At 38.2% G+C, this 23,304-nt stretch overlaps 1 protein-coding gene across 6 annotated transcripts in view; it reads left to right on the forward strand.

Moving 5' to 3' along the window:
- Positions 1-23,304, forward strand: part of dock3 (dedicator of cytokinesis 3) — a 204,258-nt gene that overhangs the window by 173,745 nt on the left and 7,209 nt on the right. For 2 of the 6 annotated variants that reach the window (XM_082137785.1, XM_082137787.1), the window contains 27 exons: positions 2,305-2,403; positions 2,519-2,613; positions 2,822-2,897; positions 4,409-4,509; positions 5,103-5,161; positions 5,613-5,761; positions 6,457-6,542; positions 6,694-6,720; positions 6,853-6,948; positions 7,199-7,259; positions 7,367-7,460; positions 8,040-8,188; positions 9,222-9,308; positions 9,484-9,588; positions 9,754-9,895; positions 11,564-11,730; positions 11,822-11,908; positions 13,084-13,263; positions 13,443-13,526; positions 13,615-13,731; positions 14,274-14,413; positions 17,689-17,821; positions 19,101-19,182; positions 19,380-19,498; positions 19,632-19,719; positions 21,259-21,378; positions 23,164-23,246. In XM_082137785.1, coding sequence (XP_081993911.1) covers positions 2,305-2,403; positions 2,519-2,613; positions 2,822-2,897; positions 4,409-4,509; positions 5,103-5,161; positions 5,613-5,761; positions 6,457-6,542; positions 6,694-6,720; positions 6,853-6,948; positions 7,199-7,259; positions 7,367-7,460; positions 8,040-8,188; positions 9,222-9,308; positions 9,484-9,588; positions 9,754-9,895; positions 11,564-11,730; positions 11,822-11,908; positions 13,084-13,263; positions 13,443-13,526; positions 13,615-13,731; positions 14,274-14,413; positions 17,689-17,821; positions 19,101-19,182; positions 19,380-19,498; positions 19,632-19,719; positions 21,259-21,378; positions 23,164-23,246 — 2,826 coding nt within the window. The remainder of the gene's footprint in view (positions 1-2,304; positions 2,404-2,518; positions 2,614-2,821; positions 2,898-4,408; positions 4,510-5,102; positions 5,162-5,612; positions 5,762-6,456; positions 6,543-6,693; positions 6,721-6,852; positions 6,949-7,198; positions 7,260-7,366; positions 7,461-8,039; positions 8,189-9,221; positions 9,309-9,483; positions 9,589-9,753; positions 9,896-11,563; positions 11,731-11,821; positions 11,909-13,083; positions 13,264-13,442; positions 13,527-13,614; positions 13,732-14,273; positions 14,414-17,688; positions 17,822-19,100; positions 19,183-19,379; positions 19,499-19,631; positions 19,720-21,258; positions 21,379-23,163; positions 23,247-23,304) is intronic. The other 4 variants (XM_082137786.1, XM_082137788.1, XM_082137790.1 and 1 more) reach the window with 3 other exon arrangements.

Below are 23,304 nucleotides of genomic sequence, written 5' to 3' on the forward strand. Positions count from 1 at the left end.
AGAGAACAGTGACTCATGGTCAGTTTTCAGTGAATTATTCATTCCAGTGTGTGTTTAGTTTTAAAATGGGAGCTCTGTCATATTCGGAGATTATTTCAGAAAGAGCGTGAGCCCTCATGCATCGCGCTGTGAGAAATACAGACTGAACGGTGCGTCAAAACATCCCACCGCTGTATGGCCAGATTATACGCAAACAGTGTCTCGCAAGTAAAGTTTTGATGTATGCGAACTGTAATCAAGGTAAAGACGATTGCAGTGATGTACAGGAGTCGTACAGTAAGCACCATGTATGTTTGCTCTCGACGCACTGATCGCACATTGTATTTATGCACTGACACATTTCAGTTTCAACACACATTCAGGGAAATGTTTTTTTATCTGTCATGTGTATGTTGCTGTGTTTAGTAATTCTGAATGGATCCGTGTACTGTAGTAGGCGTATAATGCAGTCAGGCTAAGGCGGTTGTTTTAGTTTTTTGTTGTTGGCCTCTCCATATGGCCCTGTTCAGTCGTAATCTTCAATCGCAAGTTCGCAACTGCAACTTGACATGCCTAAAACGTTATCAGGCTCTAAATAGCTGCTCTAAACGAGCTCTTTGCTGTTAGACTGTACACATACTATACACTGAATTCTGAAAAGTTTTGTTCTGTAATGTTTTTGTTTTTTTTGTGCATTGGTGTGTATAATTTATGAATTATATGGACTCCTTATATCATTTGGTTATTTGGTGTCATTCTGGAGTCTCCAAGTGTCTTTTTCTTTTGTTTAGACACCTAAATTTACCTTGAAAAAAACTTGCAGAAAATACAGTTTTGTGAGAATCATCCTTCAATCTGATTCTGGATTGTTTACTTTTCAAATGATGACAAAATTAACACATTAAACAAAATAAATGATGTATGCTTAATTTCACGATAAGTATGCGACTAATCACGATTAAAAATGTTAATCTATTGAAATCTATTGTTAATAATTTAAATATTTTACATTTAACTTAAATATAAACTCTCTATATTCTCTCTCTCTCTCTCTCTCTCTCTCTCTCTCTCTCTCTCTCTCTCTCTCTCTCTCTCTCTCTCTCATTTATGGCTATGTGATTATTATGTCTCACACTCACTCACTGACTCACACATGTCTTCATTCAGTTGAGTTTCATGAAAACTGCCCAAAAATGTCCAGGTCATATTTCTATAACAAAATGTTCCATAGAGATAATGAAGCATGTGTTTAGCATTTTGTGGGGCGGGGCAGGGGGTGGGGGGTGCTTTCTTTCTGTAAAATACACATGCAAAATGACTTTTGATCTTGGTATGAAGTATGACCCTGACAGGTTTCACGAGACTCATCCATGAATGTTTGTCTTGCGTCTCTTATGTTTAGTCTGTTGTACCACTTACTGGGAAAACTAAGATCAACAGTAAACTACTAGAACACAAACAATCTCTGATCTATAATATGATGAATGGGTTTGCATCCTTTGATTTACACTTGCTTGCTTTTAATGTTTAATTGTTAATGTATTCATCATATATTGCTTATAAACATAGCCCAACAGAAAACAATATCATGTCTCTATCTATATGTAGTTTTAAAAAAAGCATGGTCTCATAAGGCGTTAAAATAAACTGCGCCCTTTGAAAGCATCACATATTTGCAAATATTGTCTGATTGATCATTGTTTGATGCAATACTTTTCCGTCAGGTAAGTTTTTGTGGACGTTTTAGAGACTGTCACATTCTACGAAGAGTGTCAATTACATGGACTTTACAGGCATGGTAGCTGAATCCCAGACACCCAGAGTAGAATGACGGTGACCTTCAGTAATATAAATTCGCATATTGTGCCTGCTGTCTTTGGATTGTGTGTGGTTAGTGAATCAGACGAAGACATTTGCGCTAAAATACCACGCATTAGTCTCACATTGCCAGACTTTTGACTAACAATAAGTCTAGTCCACATTGGAGTTAATTCTGGCCAAGAACTGCCCACTTGGACAGAAAGAGACCGCCGGACCAACAAGTTGTTTATATCAACTGATTAAAAAGTTGTGTGAAGTTTAGAACTGGTGATTTCAGCAAGTATTTCCATTTTTGTTCGTAGAATACTTCAGAAATTCGGTGAAGAGAGTGTAGGCGTGCCATCTGAAGTGCCGTAACTGTTTAGTGAATTCATCCCACAGTGTCTTCATGTCTTTCATTCATTCTGCTCCCCCGCTCCCTTTGGATGTGTTTGATTGTCAGTTGGATTGCCAAATTAACAGATTGATTGGCTCACAAGAACTTGCCCGCTCTCTGATTGGCAGGGGGAGTATGTGTCCTGCTTGTTGTCCCTCCTGCGTCAAATGTCCGACATTCACTTTCAACACCTGATGGACAACTTCCAGAGCAAAGAGGAGCTAAAGGTGAATTTCAGAAGTCAAGCATCTGAATCATTTATAATGTCACTTATAGTTTTTAAATGTTAAATGTAAAAAATACTTTCCTCTAACGCAGCTTATACAATCCCATCTCTTGCAGGAGTTCTTGCTGAAGATTTTCTGTGTGTTCAGAAACCTGATGAAACTCAGTATATTCCCGCGTGACTGGAACGTCATGCGACTGCTGACCAGCAAGTGAGAATCTTCCCTTTTTTCCCTCTTTTTTTCCTTCATTCCCGCTTCCTTCCAGAACAGTTTTGCTTATTGTTAAACATATTGTTTTGGTTTGAATAAAACCACCATATATGGTATAATATAATTTATTTCTCTGTTAATATCATGGCTTTCGAAGACTTAAGTCACACTTGCAATATTAATGATTATCCCTTTCTTTTTCTTGCAGTATCATTGTGAGCACAACCCAGTATCTGTCGCCTGCTCTCCATAAAAGCTTTACGGATGCTGACTTTGATTTTAAGGTGTGTGATAATGATGAACATCAACCACAAACATTGCACCACAGACTCACTGGCACTGAAATACATGCATACTAAACAAAAACGTGATTTTCACACATCTCTTTTTCTGAAGATCACATTCACATGTACACAAACGTGCTTGATACACGGGCCTTTACGGTGTCCTGCTGTTGGACACTCTTGGCTCTCTCTAATCCACTCTAATGAAGCTCTCCTCCCTGATCAAGACAGATGGTGCCACTAACCAGGGAGACTGGAAAAGTTCAAACGTCCTGAATTATTAATGAAGGTTATCTTTCAGAGAAAAACATGGCCCTGTCTATCAGTGTGAGCTTTCACTGGATATCCCCTGGAAAGAAACCGCACATAGAACATTTTGGGGAAGCTTAAATCCGGAATCCAAACCAAACTGGTTAAGGCAGTTAATAGTTGTAGGTAGATCAGTTTGACCAGTAAAGCCATGCTAAAACTAGCATTAAAGTGCCCAAAGCACACCATATACTGGTTAATATGTATAAAATGTATTAATCAACAAAACAATTCTACTGTATATTGAGATATCAATTGATAGCATTAAGGTGATTAAAAAAATAAATAATTCTCTTGTCAATAGTGTGGATGTAAAAACACAGAAATCACTTTCTATCCAAGCATGACCAACTGAACCCGTTGATAAATCTGCATGGGGAAATATTTCACCCTCGTGTCAAATTCCCGATCGCGTGGATTGAAATGACTGGATTTTGCCATCGAAAATTTTCCGAACAACGGCAAATCTGACAAGGAAAATAAATGGGAGGTGTGGATTCCTTTCGGGGAGGGGAGGAGCTTGAGCTAAGACACACCCACCAAATAGTCAATTAGTTGTGTATATCCACAGTAATGCCATTATATTAATGCTCCTTCAAAGCTTTGTCAAGATCTCTGTAACAATGTTAGTTGTTCAGGGAAGAAGGAAGCGGTAACCGGCAAACGTTCAAACACTTTAATTACAATATAAATAAACACACACGCTCGAAACGTTACCACCTGTGTGTGAGTCTATTATTACATTTTCACATTTTGGAGCCATGGTGTGGCGACTTTTTTTCCTTTTTTATTAATTTTCTGGTCGAGCACCCAATTTGAGCAACACATTGCTTTGGATGTGCGTGCTTTTGATCTGATTTCAATATAAACAAACACAAAACGAAAGTAAAGCGACAGCCCCTCATGGACGACTGCCGCACACACAAAACAAAACACAACATAAACGTCTCAGGCCTGGTACTATCTCGTCCTTCACTGTCGTCACTCCTCCTTTTATCTATCCGGAGCTCCTCTGTGAGACACTCGAGACCGGTGTAGCGCGCAGGTGACGCTCATTAGCAATCGCGCTACCGGCCTCGCTCCATTCCCACAGATCTCGGCCCCGCCCTGCTTGCCACAAAACTCCTTTAAAGAAATTTGCCAGCACAGCAAGTCTCACAGTAACCATTACTCAGTGTTTATGCGTTTCGATTCTCCATCAGGTGTGGAATTCGTACTTCAGTCTGGCGGTGTTGTTTATCAACCAGCCTAGTCTACAGCTGGAGACTCTGACACCAGCCAAGCGCAAGAAGGTCTTTGACAAGTAAGACTTGATCCTGCTTATTCACACAACATAATGACATGCAGACCTAAAGAACCTGAAAGGAAATCAATGTTGTTGGTTCTAAATGTATGCATATTGTAATGTTTTCCCTCCACAGACATTCATTGCCATTTTGTTACAAACCGAAGGACAAAAAACTGTGTTATTTGAAATCATGTCACAAATGCTCCCAGTAGAGCTTAAGTTGTATTTACCCAGAATACTCGTTTAAAAATGACAAAAAAATAATTTGAGTGTTGTAGCGAGGGCTAATCCATGTTAAATCCATCCAGGGTACATGCAACATCTCTTTGTATTCCTTCTTTTTCTGTCTAGCTCTCCCTCCTTTTGAGATCTGCATCTCATGATTAACAAATACCGGTTCAACAGCTATTGGTCAAATAAACATAATAAGCCTCAGATGCAGAAATGCATGGAAGTCTGACGCATGGCATCCGTCTGTAATCTTCAGCCCAGTGTGTGGCTCTCTCCTGTTCTTATCTAAGTCAAATATCTTTAATGCATGCTGTTTGTTTCAGTCATCTTACATTCTTGCACGGGTTTAGAGGAGTTTGTTTTTGCTGTTTTTGTAGGTATGGTGATATGAGGGTCATGATGGCTTATGAGCTATTTAGCATGTGGCAGAATTTGGGTGAGTGTCTTGATTATCTCTCTGTCTCTCCACTCTGCTTCGTTCTCTTTTCCTGCATTTCTCTGCACACGCACAGACACAAACATTCACTTCCTTCCGAAAAGCAGTACTGAACTCTAGAGGTGGAAGAAGGTACTGCACTGCAGAAATGATCCCAAACTGCCATAGGGTGTTGCATCAATAACAGATTTCAGCTTTTTCTGTTATATTAAGCTCGTGTCATCTTTGTCCCAGACCTAGAGTTTCAAGCTTAAACAATAAAGATCCACCATAGATAGATATTTATATTTCTAGATAGATATAGATAGACAGATTACAACATTTGAAGATAAAAAGTGCAGAATAAATAACTAATTTTTGTATCACTCATCAAACACCCCGTTGCATGTAAATCAAGCATAATTTTTTTAATGAATAATGCCGGTTGTCGGTTTGCTTGGTTTGGCTGCAGGTGAGAATAAGATCCACTTCATACCAGGAATGATCGGCCCGTTTTTGGGTGTGACGCTCGTACCTCAAAATGAAGTCCGAAATATAATGATCCCCATCTTCCACGATATGATGGACTGGGAACAGAGAAAGAACGGCAACTTCAAACAGGTCCATTATGCCTGCATCTGCTTTTCTATCTTTTCTTGGCTTTTTTTTCTGTTTATCTTACTTCCAAGAGAGAGTTATCTTCCAGTGAAACAAACAAATACAATATGGTTCATTTGTACACTAAATGGAACCATAATTGATAATAAATAGATCAAAGGCCGATGTCCGTTACAATGGACGAACAATAAATGAATAAATTGAATTAATAAGCTAATGCAAAATCATTGTATATACAGGCAATTCTTGAGAAATAATGTAATTTTGAAATAAAAAAAAAAGATTAACATAAAGACATTTTATTTTATTTAATAGAATAGAATATTCATTTGTACTGTATATATTATAATATATTAATATACATTTAAATGTAATGTAAAATACTATTACAAAGAATGATCATTTTATCATCATCAATTTGTGATATGTCACCCATAGATCGACCTAGCAGCATACACACTAATATTCAGTGGGGGGGGGGGGACATAACTAACATTATTAATGAATTATTACTATAATAATATGAATAATTATTATTATTATTATAGATATTTTACATCAATTGTTGCTACCCAAATTGGACAGTGTGTGTATGTACAATTATATAATACAAAGTAAAAAATAAATAAAATAAAGCTGTCATTCATCTGTCATATGTTCATTATCGGTGTATAATTCAGTTCATGTTTATGGTGCAGGTGGAGGCAGAACTGATAGACAAACTGGACAGTCTGGTGTCTGAAGGCAAAGGAGACGAGAATTACAGAGAACTCTTCAGTTTGCTGTAAGTGCACACACACACACACACACACACACACACACACACACACACACACACCTTCTCCACTGACACACACAGCTACACATCTGGCCGTTTAAGTGCTCTTGTCATAACCTGAGTGTCTCTGATTTGCCTTGTGCTGCGGGATTATTAGAACTCAACTGTTTGGGCCGTACCCCAGGTAAGAGGAAACTAACCCTGTTCAACCAATCAGATGCCACTAAAAAGGATCTTCCATTACAAGCCCCTTTTTTACCTTCAGCCCATGAAGTGCCCTTAAAAAATTATGTATATGTGTGCCGTTTATGTCTAGTCTGCTGGAGAAGATCGAGCAGGAGACCTGGAGGGAGACGGGCATCTCCTTCGTCACGTCTGTCACGCGCCTCATGGAAAGACTGCTGGACTACAGGTAAAACCCCCAACTAGTGACCAATAGCTGCTCTCTTACACAGGAAGTGGCCATTTGACGGACATGTAGAGTGTTCGGCCGCAGCTTATTGTTTTACGGCATTAAACAATTAATAAATCGGATGTAATCGGGGAACAAAATAAAGTAGAAGTCTCTCCAGAAATGATGTTGAAACCAGCCGATCAGATTGGATGGTCATTGGACGTGGCATCGTATATCTAATAAGACTTCCTGTTTCTTGTCTCGGCAGAGATTGCATGAAAGGTGATGAGACAGAAAACAAGAAGATCGGTTGCACTGTCAACCTGCTGGTGAGACTTGCCCTTCATTCGATCCTGTGTGAACCTAATATATGATATATGGCTTTTTTTGCAGTCAAGCAAAAGTAAGCTGATGATCATATGATGTCATTTTGTAGAATTTCTACAAGTCTGAGATTAATAAGGAGGAAATGTACATCCGATACATTCACAAGCTGTGCGACATGCACCTGCAGGCCGAAAACTACACAGGTGAGACGTTATCCAGTTACTTCACATTTAAAAACTGCACAGGCCACATGACGCATAATGCATTTTTGCATTTAAAAACATAAAACACAGGGCAGTGGAATAACAAAAAAAACACAAGGTCTTTTCAAACTTAAATCTTTTGATCTTTAAGTCAAGTCAAGTCAAGTTTATTTGTATAGCGCTTTTCACAATACAGATTGTATCAAAGCAGCTTCACAGTATTAAATTAAAATAATACAACAAAGTTTGTTTCAAGAGGAATTTATTGATTGATAAAATTAAATTAAATATCCCCAAAATATCCCCAACTTTAGAAGCGAGACTCAGAAAAAGACTCAAATGCAGCATTCAAATGTCTGCCTGTTGCATGTTTATCTAGAAAACCAATGGAAATGAAGCATAGTGGAATGCAAAAACATATAGCAGTGCATATAAAAGTATACATGTTATCACTATGTGTGATTCCCGAGAATCGAACCCATGACCTTGGCGTTCCTAACACCATGCCCTACCAGTTGAGCTAAAAGGAAGTATATTCCACGAGAGTATTTGAACTATACCTACCGCTGTGTCCCACAGAGGCGGCGTTCACCCTCCTGCTGTACTGGGAGCTTCTCCACTGGGAGGAACGACCCCTCCGAGAGTTCCTGCACTATCCTGCGCAGAGCGAATGGCATCGCAAAGAGGGTCTCTGTCGTAAGGTCATCCACTACTTCAACAAGGGAAAGGTATTTACAGATACCACTTTGTGTCCCGGGAACAACGTTTCACCATTTTTTGGAGTAATTTCTATTTAAGTTTTCCAAACACAATGATCCTCCCTAGACTTACATTAGAAAAGAGCTAAAGATGGTCTGAGAAAAATGGTGGATGCCAACTGTTGCTAAGGCAGGAATGGCTTATAATGTTATTGAGGCAAATGGCCAGTTAATTCATAAGAGTTTAACGTAAAGACTTCTGTGGATCATTTACATCATGTCTACAAGTGGCACAGAACCCATTGTGATCCGTGATACTGTGTACAATTGATGAAACACAATACAAACAATTCACCGACTGTAAACGAATGGCGCGTTATATTTCTGACGTACTCCATGCGCTTGCGCTACTTCCCACATCAGTACATGTGGATTTGGAAACTTTCAAACCTTATAATAAAAGTCAATGGGGTCCAAAAAACAAAATTGGACCCCATTGTTTTTCTTTATAAGGTTTAAAAGTTTGATAATGCTGCGTTTAAACAATCTTCGTATTGCGACGTACATCCGAGTATAACCGATTATTGTAAAAGAAAGAAAAAAGTGGGGCGGAGACTTTGTTCTATGCATCGGTTGTTGATTGGATGTTGACATATGGGCGTGGCTCTTAAAAGTAATGAGAGGTTTAAACAAACTAAGTGATTGAAGAAATCCTGCATACGTCACCAGAGAGAAGTCTGTTGTTTTCACTGGAAGGTTCAGTTATGAAATTTTGATTAAACATTACAAGGTTGAATGCACAAATGAATTTTCCTTTCATGGCGACTTTAACCTTTTCAACATTTAAAATTGTAATCATTGTATGCTGAATAGCGATTGGTCACCTTTCTTACGTTCATTTGCATATTGACAATAAACAAGGTGCCAACTAAATGTGATGCAGCGTTTCTTTCTATAAACATAACTAAAGCTTGCCATACAAGATTTCAGCTTGTCTAGAAAGGCAAGTCTAAGTTTTAAATTGCACATCAAACCTGCTGTACTGCTCTTGATCTCTTCCCAGTGTTGGGAGTATGGCATCCCGCTGTGCCGAGAACTAGCCTTCCAGTACGAGTCCCTGTACGATTATCAGAGTCTCAGCTGGATACGGGTCAGTGCTTTTTGATGTTTTTTGTGTGTGTTTTTTTTTTTTACGTGAATATATGAATAGAGATTATATAACAGCACTTTGAGTGGACCTCGTAGCTATTAATATGTACTGTTATGTATTATGCTCTGAAGGACGTCAGTGCTGTGTGAATATTTAGCTCTTTCTTTCCACACAGAAAATGGAGGCGGCGTATTATGACAACATCATGGAGCAGCAGCGACTGGAGCCGGAGTTCTTCAGGGTGGGATTTTACGGTCGGAAATTTCCCTTCTTCCTCAGGGTGAGCTATTGCAATATTTACACGCTCTGTTTGTTTGTCATAATTGTAAGGATTAAGGGATTGATTTTTAATTAAAAATATATCAAATAAATAAAAAAAATGAATGAATTAATTACATAGTATTTATAATTCTAATTACTTATAGATGTTTTTCTCTGCACACAGAATAAGGAGTTTGTTTGTCGGGGGCATGACTACGAGAGGCTCGAAGCCTTTCAGCAAAGAATGCTGGGAGAGTTTCCACAAGCCATCGCCATGCAGCATCCTAATCAACCAGATGAGGGGATTTTACAGGGTGATGCTCAGTGTATCCTTCAGCGTAATAACACCATTTAGATCATTTTGAGGACTTCTTTTTTTTAAGGAAACATCCCCGCTTTAAGGGAAAGGGGATAAGGAAATGGCTTTTTTGCGTTTCAGGTCAGAGTGAGTGAATGTTCATGTCATTAACAATACGAAAGCAACTATTATTTATAATATTTCTATTGGTGTACAACAAAAGTAAGATAAAGGGTTGTTTGAGGCATACGTTTCATAGCGGATTTACTTGTAAAAAACTTGCCAAACTTGATATTTTAGTCTTGGTTTATTTGATTTTGCACTAAATATTTTGTATACATAAGAAAATGCTCACCCAAAAAAGAAAATTGTCATCAAAAATTTTCCACAACAGTATTCATTAATTTGTTCATTCATTCATTCATTCATTCATTCATTCATTCATTCATTCATTCATTCATTTATTCACTCACTCACTTACTCATTTCAATCACTCACTCATTTCATTCAGTCATTTTACTCACTCCCCAACTCACTCACTCGCTTCACTCAGCCACTCACTCACTCACTCACTCACTCACTCATTTCATTCACTCATTTTACTCACTCACTCACTCACTCACTCACTCACTCACTCACTCACTCGCTTCACTCACTCATTTCATTCACTCACTTTACTCACTCACATTCATTTCACTCACTAACTCACTCGCTTACTCACTCACTAATTTTACTCGCACTCATTTCACTCTCACTCACTCATTTACTCACTCATTAATTTACTCATTCACTCATTTTACTCGCACTCATTTCCGTCTCGCTTACTCACTCATTAATTTACTCATTCACTCATTTTACTCACTCGCTTACTCATTTTACTTATTCACTCACTTACTTACTCATTTTACTCGCACTCATTTCCCTCACTCGCTTACTCACTCATTTACTCACTCATTAATTTACTCATTCACTCATTTTACTCACTCGCTTACTCATTTTACTTATTCACTCACTTACTTACTCATTTTACTCACACTCATTTCCCTCACTCGCTTACTCACTCATTTTACTCTCTCACTCACTCATTTACTCACTCATTAATTTACTCATTCACTCATTTTACTCACTCGCTTACTCATTTTACTTATTCACTCACTTACTTACTCATTTTACTCGCACTCATTTCCCTCACTCGCTTACTCACTCATTTACTCACTCATTAATTTACTCATTCACTCATTTTACTCACTCGCTTACTCATTTTACTTATTCACTCACTTACTTACTCATTTTACTCGCACTCATTTCCCTCACTCGCTTACTCACTCATTTTACTCTCTCACTCACTCATTTACTCACTCATTAATTTACTCATTCACTCATTTCACTCACTTGCTTACTCACTCATACTTTTCTTTCACTCATTTCACTCATTCGCTTACTCACTTCACTCACTCACTCACTCACTCCCTCGCTTACCCACCATAGATTTTGTTGTTGTCTGAACGTCTATATGACTTGTAAGTAAAAGAGCAGCTTGGAAACCCTGCACAGTATCTTCTTTCGTTTTGTACAGAAAAAAAACAAGTTTAGAAATGACTTAAAATTCTGACCATTCATTTTTAGGGTTATCTATCCTTTTAATATTCTTGTTCAAAATATAGTAGCTGTTTTTCCTTCATGTAAAGTTCCATAGACCTACAGATCTACGCCGTGAATCCAGTTCCAGAAAACATTGATGTGCTACAGATGGACCGCGTGCCTGACCGCATCAAAAGCTTCTACAGAGTCAATAATGTCCGCCGATTCCGTTATGACCGGCCCTTCCATAAGGGGCCAAAAGACAGGGAGAATGAATTTAAGGTGAATTTAAATGTCTTCTCTAGGAAACTCTAGCGGGTAATGGATTTAACACCAGACGTTGGCTGAAGTTGCATCATGTCTGTTTTTTCAGAGTCTCTGGATTGAGCGGACCACACTCATCCTCACACACCCTCTGCCCGGGATCTCCCGCTGGTTTGAAGTGGACAAGCGCGAGCTGGTGGGTGACTCACCAAACCACCAAGTCATCAACATAATGAGGCCACCATTTTGGTTTGCTTATTAAATCTCAAATCTGTCCAGTCAACAATTTATTTATTCAAAAAGTGTCTTTGTGTATTGTGTAAGCACACACTGGTACACTTACAAGTACCTAATGTTACTGTGTCTTAAGAAAAATGTTATTCATTAAAATGTTCATAATTTGTTAGAAGCTGATAGCCCCGTGGGAGCGGTTGGGCTTTGACCGAATTTCGAGTTCAGGCTTCTGGACTCGAATACTCCCTTACTGTACTATATAAATAAAGGCAAAAATGGAATAAACAAACAAAACAAAAAATCATAATTTGGCTGAACAGCCAAGATTTTGTCCATAAAACTGTTCAAAAAGTGTTTTATTATTATTATTATCATGATTTACATAAATAAAAAAATGACTTACCCAATCACTTACTAATTTTAATTGTTTTAATTATTCACTGTTCACTAATTTTTTATTCAAAAAAGTTTACTTTCACGAAGTCAAGAATTTACATATTTCATAATTATAATTCATAAATATTTTATATAATTTTGCATAAATTATTAAATTAATAAAACATCTGTAGTTACTACCCAAACTACCCAAACACTAAAATCAATTTAAACTTTAAAAAAAATTAAAAAATTTTACTTAAACAGTTTTTATTTTATTTTTAAAAGTCATGGATGTACATATTTGATGTTTTTAATATGATTTTGCATGAATAATTAATTAATTAAATAAAAATATCAAATTTACATCCATACTGCATAAACACTAAAATATATCTTTAAAATTGTAAATAAAAAAGTGCCTTTTCATAGTCACAAGTTTTTTTAATATAATTTTGCTATATAATTATAAAATTCATAACACATCTCTAATTTACATTTAAACTATCCAAACACTAAAATTAATTTAAACTTAAAAATTTTACTTAAAAAAATTTACTTTCAGGATTTGTTTTTGATTTTACATTAATAATTCAGTATATTTAATTATTAATAATATAAAAAATCTGTCATTTATACTACCCAAACACTAAACTCAAGATAACAATAATAATGTCTGTACAATGTACAGATTTACTGAAGTGTATTTGGAGTATAAATTCAGAGCACCTGTGTTTACCGTATGTACCTCATGTCCTCTAGGTTGAAGTTAGTCCGCTGGAGAACGCCATTTACGTGGTGGAGAATAAGAACCAGGAGCTGCGCACCCTGATCAGCCAGTACCAGCACAAGCAGCTTCACGGAAACATTAACCTGCTCAGCATGTGCCTGAATGGGGTGATCGATGCAGCTGTGAACGGGGGGATCGCCAGATACCAGGAAGTGAGTGGTGCAAATATAACATTCTGAGGGTTGAATAGAAACCTCACACTAGAAGCACTGCTTTCTTCACATTTCTATTACATTGATGAGCTTTTTGTTGCTCGAATGAATGAACATCAGATGAACATCAATAGTTTCATTATAAGTCGTCGAATGTTTTTATGCTTCTTGTCACCCAGGCATTCTTCGATAAAGAGTACATTAGCAGTCACCCAGAGGATACAGAGAAGATCACCCAACTCAAGGATCTGATGCAAGAACAGGTGAACGCATCCGAAACTACTTCATCTGAACAACGCAAAAAAGAATTTTGAAAGGTCAAATAATCCACCTTATTTATGAACCCCATAGGTTCACATCCTCGGCGTGGGTCTGGCCGTCCACGAGAAACTGGTGCACCCGGAAATGCGTCCCCTGCACAAGAAGCTGATCGACCAGTTCCAGATGATGAGGAGCAGCCTCTGTCATGTGAGACCTCACATCTGCTTCCTATGAAATTACAGATTTATCAAAAAAAGAAAAAATTTCCCCCGATAAATATATTTAAATTATTATTATTAGATTTTATTATAATTAAGAAAATACATTTATTTATTTGCTATTTTACTCCTAGAAGTTAAAATAAACAACTTTTTTTTTTTTTTTTTTTACAAGCCAAAATCATTGATGACTCATCATGCACTCATGGGCGTGTCCAAATATTTGTCCAATCAAATGCACTCTAGACTGACAGTATGTTAATTGCACCAAATTTCGGGTTATATCCAGTAATGACAAAGTCATGTAATAAGTCTCGCTCTAAACTTATTGTTTAAATAGGAAATGCCAATGTAGGAAAGAAAACTGTGCTTTTGAGAAGATTTCATGGGGTCTTTAAATAGATTTAGCTTTTCTCACTTCATTCTTTGCAAAGATTCAGTATCATACTCTGATTTTTTTGTAAGATGAGCTAGTGTGTAATATTAAATCTGTGTTGGCATTAATGCAGACAGTGTGTGTATTCAGAGTAGTGTTTCTATGTGGCCCTGCAGGGTCTGCCCGGTCTGGATAAGCTGAGCCCGGCCTGCTCAGGGGCGAGCACCCCGAGGGGCATCCTCGCCACCCACAGTCCCATGAGCCCTGAGAGTATTAAACTCATGCACCGACACAGGTCAGCACACCCTTACAGGCACCGTTCTGCATGCACACTGAGGTATCTATTAGATGTAAGTGCATATTAGAACAGCATACTAAATGAAGGCAATGTTTTAATATTTAGTTATTAAGTTATTTCCTGTGGTATTCAGCAGCACAACACAGATGCTGTAGAATGAGCTTAGCTAGAACATTCCTTTAAATTAAACATGCTGTTCAAATTCATGCACACTTATGGAAATCCATTCGAAATACTTAGTATACATGAGTGCAATGTACTAATTATTTAGTACTACTTTTTATGAGAGATAATAACTCCATAATGTGATGCCAAAAAGAAAATAATTATGGAAACTGTTCATTTTATATGCTTAGATTTGTATTTAAAGTTTTTAGATAAATTATTCTATATTTATGCTTAGTTTTATATTTGAATGAATTTAGATGACATATATTTTTATTTTGTATCTACTCACATACTCTACTGGACACACATACTGATTATTTATTACCTTTTTTATTTATCAAAAATAATGAAAATACTGTCTTATTAAAAATGTTATCTAGTCCAACTCACGCATTTAAGATAAAATATAAATAAATAAATTACAACGTTTTATTTGTCTACAGAAAAAGATTATGCAAAACAGTGTTATTTTAGTATAATTTATATACTATTATGGTTTTTGTTTAATTTTTTTTTGAATAGGCTTTTACAGTGCCCTCCACAATTATTGACACCCCTGGTAAATATGATCAAAATTGTCTGTAAAAAATAAATCTGCATCGATTATCTTTGTGATCTTTCATTAAAAAAATGTGCAAAATTCGAACCTTTCATTGAAGTAAAAGAATTGAAAGTGGGGGGAAATCACATTATGAAATAAATGTTTTTCTCCAAAACACGTTGGCCACAATTATTGCCACCCCTAGAATTTTTTACGAGTAAAATATCTCTGAAGTATATTCCCATTAATATTTACCTTTTTTAGTACACCAGGGTGACTAGGAACATGAAACTGTCCAGCTATGACTTCGTGTTTCACAGGAGTTTAAATATGAGGAAACACAAAGGCCAAATCCCCTTAATCATCCATCACAATGAGTAAAACCACAGAATACAGTTCTGATGCGTAGCAAAAGATTGTTGAGCATCACAAAATAGAAAGTGGCTGTAAGAAAAGAGCTAAAGAATTGAAAATCCCCATTTTGACCATCAGGGCAATAATTAAGAAGTTATAATCAACTAAAGATGTTATGAATCTGCCAGGAAAAGGACGTGTGTCTATACTGTCTTAATGCACGGCGAGGATGAAAGTTTGAGTGGCCAAAGACTCTCCAAGGATCACAGATGGAGAATTGCAGAGATTAGTTGAGTCTTAGGGTCAGCAAGCCTAAAAAAAAAATGATCAAACAACCCCTACATCACCACATGTTGTTTGGGAGGGTTTCAAGAAAAATGCTCCTCATTCCTCCAGAAACAAACTCCAGCATATTCAGTGGTCAGACACGACTGGAACTTCATACAACACAGGGTTCTGTGGTCAGATGAGACTAAAAAAATAGCTTTTTGGCAGCAAACACACTAGATGGGTTTGGTGAACACAAGGATAAAAAGTACCCCATGTGTACAATTTAATATACCTTTGGATCTTTAATGTTGTGGGCATATTTTTCTGCTGGAGGTCCTGGACTTCTTGTTCAGAGACATGGCATCGTGGATTCTATCAAATATCAACAGATAAAAAATCAAAACCTGATGCCTTCTGCTAGAAATCTTATAATGGGCCGTGGTTGGATCTTCCATCAGGACAACGATCCAAAACAAACATCAAAATCAAAAAAAAAAATTGTTGCGGAGCACAAAATGAAGCTTTTGCCATGACCGTCCCAGTTCCCTGACCTGATGAGTGGGCTGAACTGAAGAGGAGAAGCACCAACATGGATCTGGGAATCTGAAGGATCTGGAGATATTCTGTGTGGAGGAATGATCTCTGATCTCTTGTCAGGTGTTCTCCAAACTCATCAGGCATTATAGGAGAAGACTCAGAGCTGGTATCTTGTCAAAAGGAGATTGCAAAAAGTATTTAATAAAAGGGTGGCAATAATTGTGGCCAACGTGTTTTGGAGAAAAACATTTATTTCATAATGTGATTTCCCCCCCACTTTCAATTCTTTTACTTCAATGAAAGGTTAGAATTTTGCAAATTTTTTGAATGAAAGATCACAAGGATGATGCAGATTTATTTTTTACAGCCAATTTTGATCATATTTACCAGGGGTGTCAATAATTGTGGAGGGCACTGTACATTATTTTCATTTTCGTTCGTTTTAGTAATTGTATGGGCTTTTGTTATTTTTAGTCGTTTTTATTTTTAGCTTTAATTTATTTTTATTTCAGTTTTAGTGTAATTTTAGCACATCAACCTAAACTTAAAGGTATAGCGGAGGATCTTTCCAAATTTTAGATAAGACCCGCCCTCTCCACTTTTTGAAAAGTTTGATTGATTCACCAGAATGATTGACAATTAGGAGGACCAATAGTTTAGACTACCCACCAGGAAGTAAAACATCCTCCGCTATACCTTTAAGTATATTTTATTTTATTTTATTTCATTTAACGAAAAAAAAATGTCATAGTTTTGAGTTAACAATAACAACCCTGGTTCCAACTTTATGTATTTATATTCAGGATTTCATTATTACAAATGTTCATTTCACGTGTTGCACCTCACAGGAAACTCTATATATCGCATTGTAATGAATCTGTATAGTCTGTGTGTGTTTTACTCACGTGTCTGTGAGTTATAGAAAGATACCTGCTCTGTAGACGCAGCCCTTCCTTTCTCTTCACAAACACTCCTCGACCGTGTATTCCTCATAAACACGCGTACACACTCATGCTGCCCACCCTGAACACACTAGCTTCAGCTCCGCCACGTCTCTCTCATGTCTCTCTGTTTGTTCCTCTTTCTCCTTCTCTCTCTTCTGTCACTTTACCTCACAAATGTTTGACATCTTTCTCTGTGCATGCTTTATATCCTCTTTCTTTCTCCTTTATTCTGTCTTCCCTTGTTCTTCTTTTTTCGTTCATACTCGCATGGCTGCCTGTGTTCTATGACCCTACAATCTCTTTTCTTCATCTTGATTCATTTTCCTCATCCCTGCATGCATTCCCGTTCCTCCACTCTTTCTCTTGCTTTTCTTTTCCATCCCTGTATTCCCATCCCTCTCCTCCCCGTTTCTCTCCTCCCCGTCTCTCTCTCTCTCTCTCTCTCTGTCTGTCTCTAGCCCTCTGAATGTGTTGGGGTCTGTCCGCCACTCCTCCTCTTCTCTCTCCTCTCACACCTCCAGTGAGACGGGAAACTTGCTCATCCTGACAGACAGTATGATGGAACACCCGGAGGACCTCTACCGCATGCAGGTGGGCTACATCAGCTCATAATACACAAATTTAGTGTACAAGTACAGCCTAGTGACCAACCAAAACACCCAAGCATCCATTTAAGGCACCCTGGCATCTATCTAGCAATATCCTAGAAACCAGCTGCCACCTAGCAGTGTCCTGGAAACCACTTATAGTACCTTAACATCCACTTAGCAATGTCCTAGCAACCACCCACCACATATCAACTTCACAGTAACCACTCAGCACACCCTAACAACTACACTAGCAATGCCCTAGTTACCACTTAGAGCACCATAGAAACCTAGCATCCACCTAGCAACATCTTGGCAACCACCCACCACCTAGCAATACCTAACAACCCAAAAGAACACCCTACCATCTGCATAAGCATAACAATGTCCTAGCACTGCTTGGCAATACCCTAGCAACCACCAAGGATATCTAACCTATCAACTTCTTAGCAATACCCTAGAAACCACCCATATTATCCTAGCTTAATGTCTCGCATAAGTGTACACTCATAGCACCCCAACAATCACCTGTCACCTAGCAATAAACCCATCAGAACAACCTAGGAACTGCCTAACAACCTCCCAGCACTGCTTAGCAACACCCTAGAAACCACCCATAATATCCAAGCAACACCTAAGCAGTAGCAAACACTCATAGCACCCCAGAAACCACCTATCAATTAGCAATACCCTATCAACATCTCAGAACAACCAAACAACTCCCTAACTTCCTAGCACTACTTAGCAATATCCAAGCAACTGTCTAGCAACACCTTAGAGACCATCCAACCAACCCAAAATATCCTAAGAAATGTCTCATTAACGCATATTAATAGCACCCTAACAAGCACACATCACCTAGCAATAACCTAGCAACCTCTTTGAACAACCTAGAAACTGCCTAACAATGTCCTAGCAACACCTGAGCAACTGCCTAGCAGCACCCTAGAAGCCACCCACCCCCTAGCAATTCCCAGGCAACCTCTCAGAACACACTACATTCTTCATAACAATGCCATAGCAACACCCTAGAAACCACCCATAATATCCAAGCAACACCTTAGCATTAGCAAACACTCATAGCACCCCAGAAACCACCTGTCATTTAGCAATACCCTATCAAAATATCAGAACAACTAATCAACTGCCTAGCAACACCCTAGAAACCACTCACCACCTAGCCTAGCAACTATCTGCCAACCTCTCAAAACACCATAGCAACTACCAAGAATATTGTACCTGATCTTTTAAAGTACTTTTTTCCCCTCTGTGTAACATTTCAGCCCAGTCCATCATCATCCAGCTTGAGCTCAACGCATTCAGCTCCATCTCAGATGATCAACTCAGGGCACGGCAGCATCAGAGGTGAGCAACAGTAAACTTCATAATAACACCAGGTTTGAGTGTTTCCCAACCAATGTTTGAGAACTATAACGCATTGGGATTTGAACATTAATTTACCGTGGTGACAATCAATATCTTCTAGCTTCACTCAAAAGAACATCTCAGCTCAAAGATGTCTTTTCTAGTCTCAACGTACAGATCTTTTCCTTTCTCTCCAGTTGGGTCCCCATCACTACCTGACAGATACAGGCACAACCGAGAGTTGTTGATGCTTCTACCACCGCACAGGGACCGTCCCAGCAGTGCCATGTACCCCAACATAACCGAGAACGGACAGGTGCGTAACCACAAGATGCAGCTAAATCGCATTTTGGCAAATCCATTAAACTGTGTCAGGAAATGATATGACCTCAGTTATAAGGGTAACATAACGGCAGTAATTTTTTTTTATTTTACCTTTTTTCCACCAGCCTACTAACCATCAGAGGGCTCTGTACCATCAGGTCATTGGTCCCTGCAAACCCTGCAGTGACCCTAATCTCTCTGTGGCTGATAAAGGTATGACTGGGTGTGTATGATTCTCTGAACCCACTGTACCCCTCTATCCATCCACAAACCCACAATCCCCTCACCCCAGGCAGAAATCACAATACTTGCTGCATCAAAAAGTGCATACAGTCTGAGTAGGTACTACCGACTTTGTGACCATTAAAAAGTATGTTCTATTTAGTATGTGTATTTGTTGTATGAAATGAATGCATTCCGGACGTACTACATTGGTCATGTTGGCTTTGTCATGTGACCTACTACGCTTACCTGCCAGTCACGACTCCTCTCCCGTGGCCTCATAGGAAAGTAAAGTATACATTGAATACATACTGCAGAATCTCACTGAAAGTTGTTGGTCATCTGGGTACTTTTCGCTTTTGTTTTTCAAATAATGTGTTCGCACACACTACTCTTGGTGTACCGTTTTTCACATACTATATAGTAGGGAAGTGGGCCTTTTTGGATGCAGCGACAGTTTCAGTTATATTCCCAGCTGACCAAAGACCAATGGCAGCACTGAAAGTCAAGAGAGTCTGCACACAGTCCAGCCTTATTCTAACATTTGAGCTCATGGACGCTTAATTTTTAAGGGCCAGATTTACTAACAGCATGCGGCGGCGCAAACCCTCTTTTGGCTCCCTCAAATTACTGTCAGGATTTACTAAAGACACGCATTGAAAAATTAGCGCTGAAAAGGCGTGGACAGGGTCATTTTTGCGGCTGACTTTATTGCATATGCATTTGTAGTACTTTCCCTTTCAGATGCAAAATTTATGGGAGGAGAGTATTTAAATGGGGTGGTAGTGGCGCAATGGATAAGACACATGCCTTTGGTGTGAGAGACCCGGGTTCGAATCCACTGTGAGACACCAATGTGTCCCTGAGCAAGACACTTAACCCCTAGTTGCTCCAGAGGTGTGCGACCTCTGACATATATAGCAATTGTAAGTCGCTTTGTATAAAAGCGTCAGCTAAATGAATAAATGTAAATGTAAATGTAAATGAATCATACAAGGTGATTTACTAAGGTTTGCGCTAGTCAATTTACTGGTATTTCCGCCATTAATTACAAAAAAAAAAGAAAAAACAAGCATGTCTGAAACCAGACGCTAATTTGCGCTGCTCTTGGTAGATTGTGTTGGTCATTATGGAAATGATCCGGCTGTGTCTACATTCTTTAATGTGTGCGTCGTCAGTACTGTAGATCACGCACAGAAATTTCCACTCCCATCGGCGCTGTTTAATTTGCCCTGTTTAGTAAATCTGTCCCTAAGACTTAATTTTTGCAGTTTATAAACTAGACTCTCGCCAAGTCTTTGTAGCGTAATTATTTTTATTTTCATTAACAACTTTAGTAAACAAAGGTAGATACTTGCTAAGGAAATTTCTTTCACATTAGGCTACTTTAGCTAGTGTCCGGTTGGAAACACCAGAATCCAAACCTCAACATGCTAAGCAGCCATTCTTGAGATATCTGACCTTCAGATTAGGATCCAGCTGGTCAGTAGTGATGTATAAAGTGATGGTGGTCTTTGCTCTTTCTGGCAGTGTTGACAGCTCCCAGCAGCTGGAGTTTGGACAGTGGCACCAGGGACACTCTGCCGTTCCTCTCTGCTCATGTCGGGAGTGTGATGGCCCCACCCGTTCCCCCCCGCACCCTCCCTCCCGGTAAGAAACAACAGTATCTTTGAGGAAAGATTAACAATATCTTTCATGAACCCAGTGCTTTTACTTTTGAAATGTTATGAAAGACATTGGCAACGTTGGATTATCTACGCATGATAAGGAGCCGCGTCGTGTTCAGCTACACAAGCTCATTGGACAGAAATTTGGAATACGTACATGCCAAAGTGTGCATGTACTCTTTGGAAGAATTTATGAATACATGAAGCCAATAGAGTTAAGAAATCAAAAGGTGTCTACTTAAAATATTTGTACATTGTCAAATTCTAGTAGAATCTTTATTAGATTGGACTTGGCTTCATTTAATATTCTCCTCTGGGTTAAACAGCTGTCGCTGTATCTTGAAGGACGTTATTGGATCACACCTGTATGATTAAATCCATATCTAGAAGCAAATGGATATATATAATTTATTTTCTAACTGTGCATCTTTTATACATAATAAAATAATGACATTTATAAATAAAGGGTAGTCTTAGTTTAATGAAGTTAAATGTAATCTAACGGGCCGTTTGCACAACACTTTTTATGTGTTTTGGCTGTTCTTTTACACCACAGCAGCGTTTTGGGGACCTAAAAATGCGAACTTTTGAAAACCGGTTTCAAAGTGCACGTTTTTGAAATCGATCCCGTTACTGTCTCCGTGTAAACTACGAAAACATGAATTTTTGAAAACGACGAAGTTATCAAATGCATGCGTATTACTTGTTCAGTCTATAGGCGTGTAGGTTTTCTTTACAAAGTGGCATCGCCACCTACTGGCCTGGCAGCAGAATACAGCGTTGTTAATAGTTTTCGTGGAGCCGTGTGAATGGAGATTGTCTTGACAATGGTGTTGTCTGTACGCAAAAAATGCAAAGCAAAAACTTTTCAGTTTTTATAACTAGTTTTAGTTTTATCGTTGTCGTGGGAACATACCATTAGTTTGATGTAGTCTTAATGTCTTAAAAACTGCATGCATAATTATACAAAAATAAAACATGCTGTCCCTTTTTTCATATTACAGCATTTCTCACTATTAAGCTGTTTGGACACATTGTTATCTTATAACCACAGTAAAGATAAGCTTAAAAGACTCCAACAGACTTGCCAAGCAAAGTTTTTGACTCTGTTCACATATTTCCTATTTAACAGGAAATTGTGACAGGATTTGTTGAAAAGCTAATTTGTTATTTGCTGTTGTATGTATTAAGGTGATATTCTCATTCCAGAGTGGATTTTATTAGACAAAAAAAAATTATACACCAACAGTAATACATTTTAAATGCGATATCTGCTACATTTGATCAATTTAAGGAGTGCACTAGCATATACAGGGTCTTAACGCCAATAAACAAGGACTAAATTAGCTTGATTTAATGGGATCTTTAACCTAATCACAATTTGAATATTTTATTTTTATTTATTTTAAAATGCATATGCCAATAATGTATAAGAAAAATTACACAAAATAATATTACACATTATGTCAACTGCCTGAATGTGTCTTAAGTGTAACATCCTCCTTTTCATTTCTATAGCTTTTTTTTCCTCACAGTTGATAATTGATCCTTGTCTTCTAGTGTATATCCTCACATGATCTAGAGTTATTTCCTCCTCATCCCCTTTTCCCCAGCCAGAATTCTCCTCTGAACCTCAGCTAAGTTCAGAAAGAGTCTGTCATAGTGCTTGCTGAGTGAATGTGCATGTCAACAAGTGTTTATGTGCGAGTGTGTACCAGCGTGTGCTCTTTCCAACCCTGGTTCTGTCCAATTGTGTGTCCCCCTTTAGGACACTTCTCGATGCACTTTGATGCTTTCCACCACCAGATCAGCGAACTCCCTCCAGCTCTCCCCGCGCGCTCCTTAAGAAAGGTATCCTCCGCCTAGATGTGTCCTATTAGTCCTCCTCATGCATGCATTCCGCGCTACC

Source organism: Leuciscus leuciscus (genome assembly GCF_965113295.1).
Source record: "Leuciscus leuciscus genome assembly, chromosome: 15".
Classification (NCBI taxonomy): Eukaryota; Metazoa; Chordata; class Actinopteri; order Cypriniformes; family Leuciscidae; genus Leuciscus; species Leuciscus leuciscus.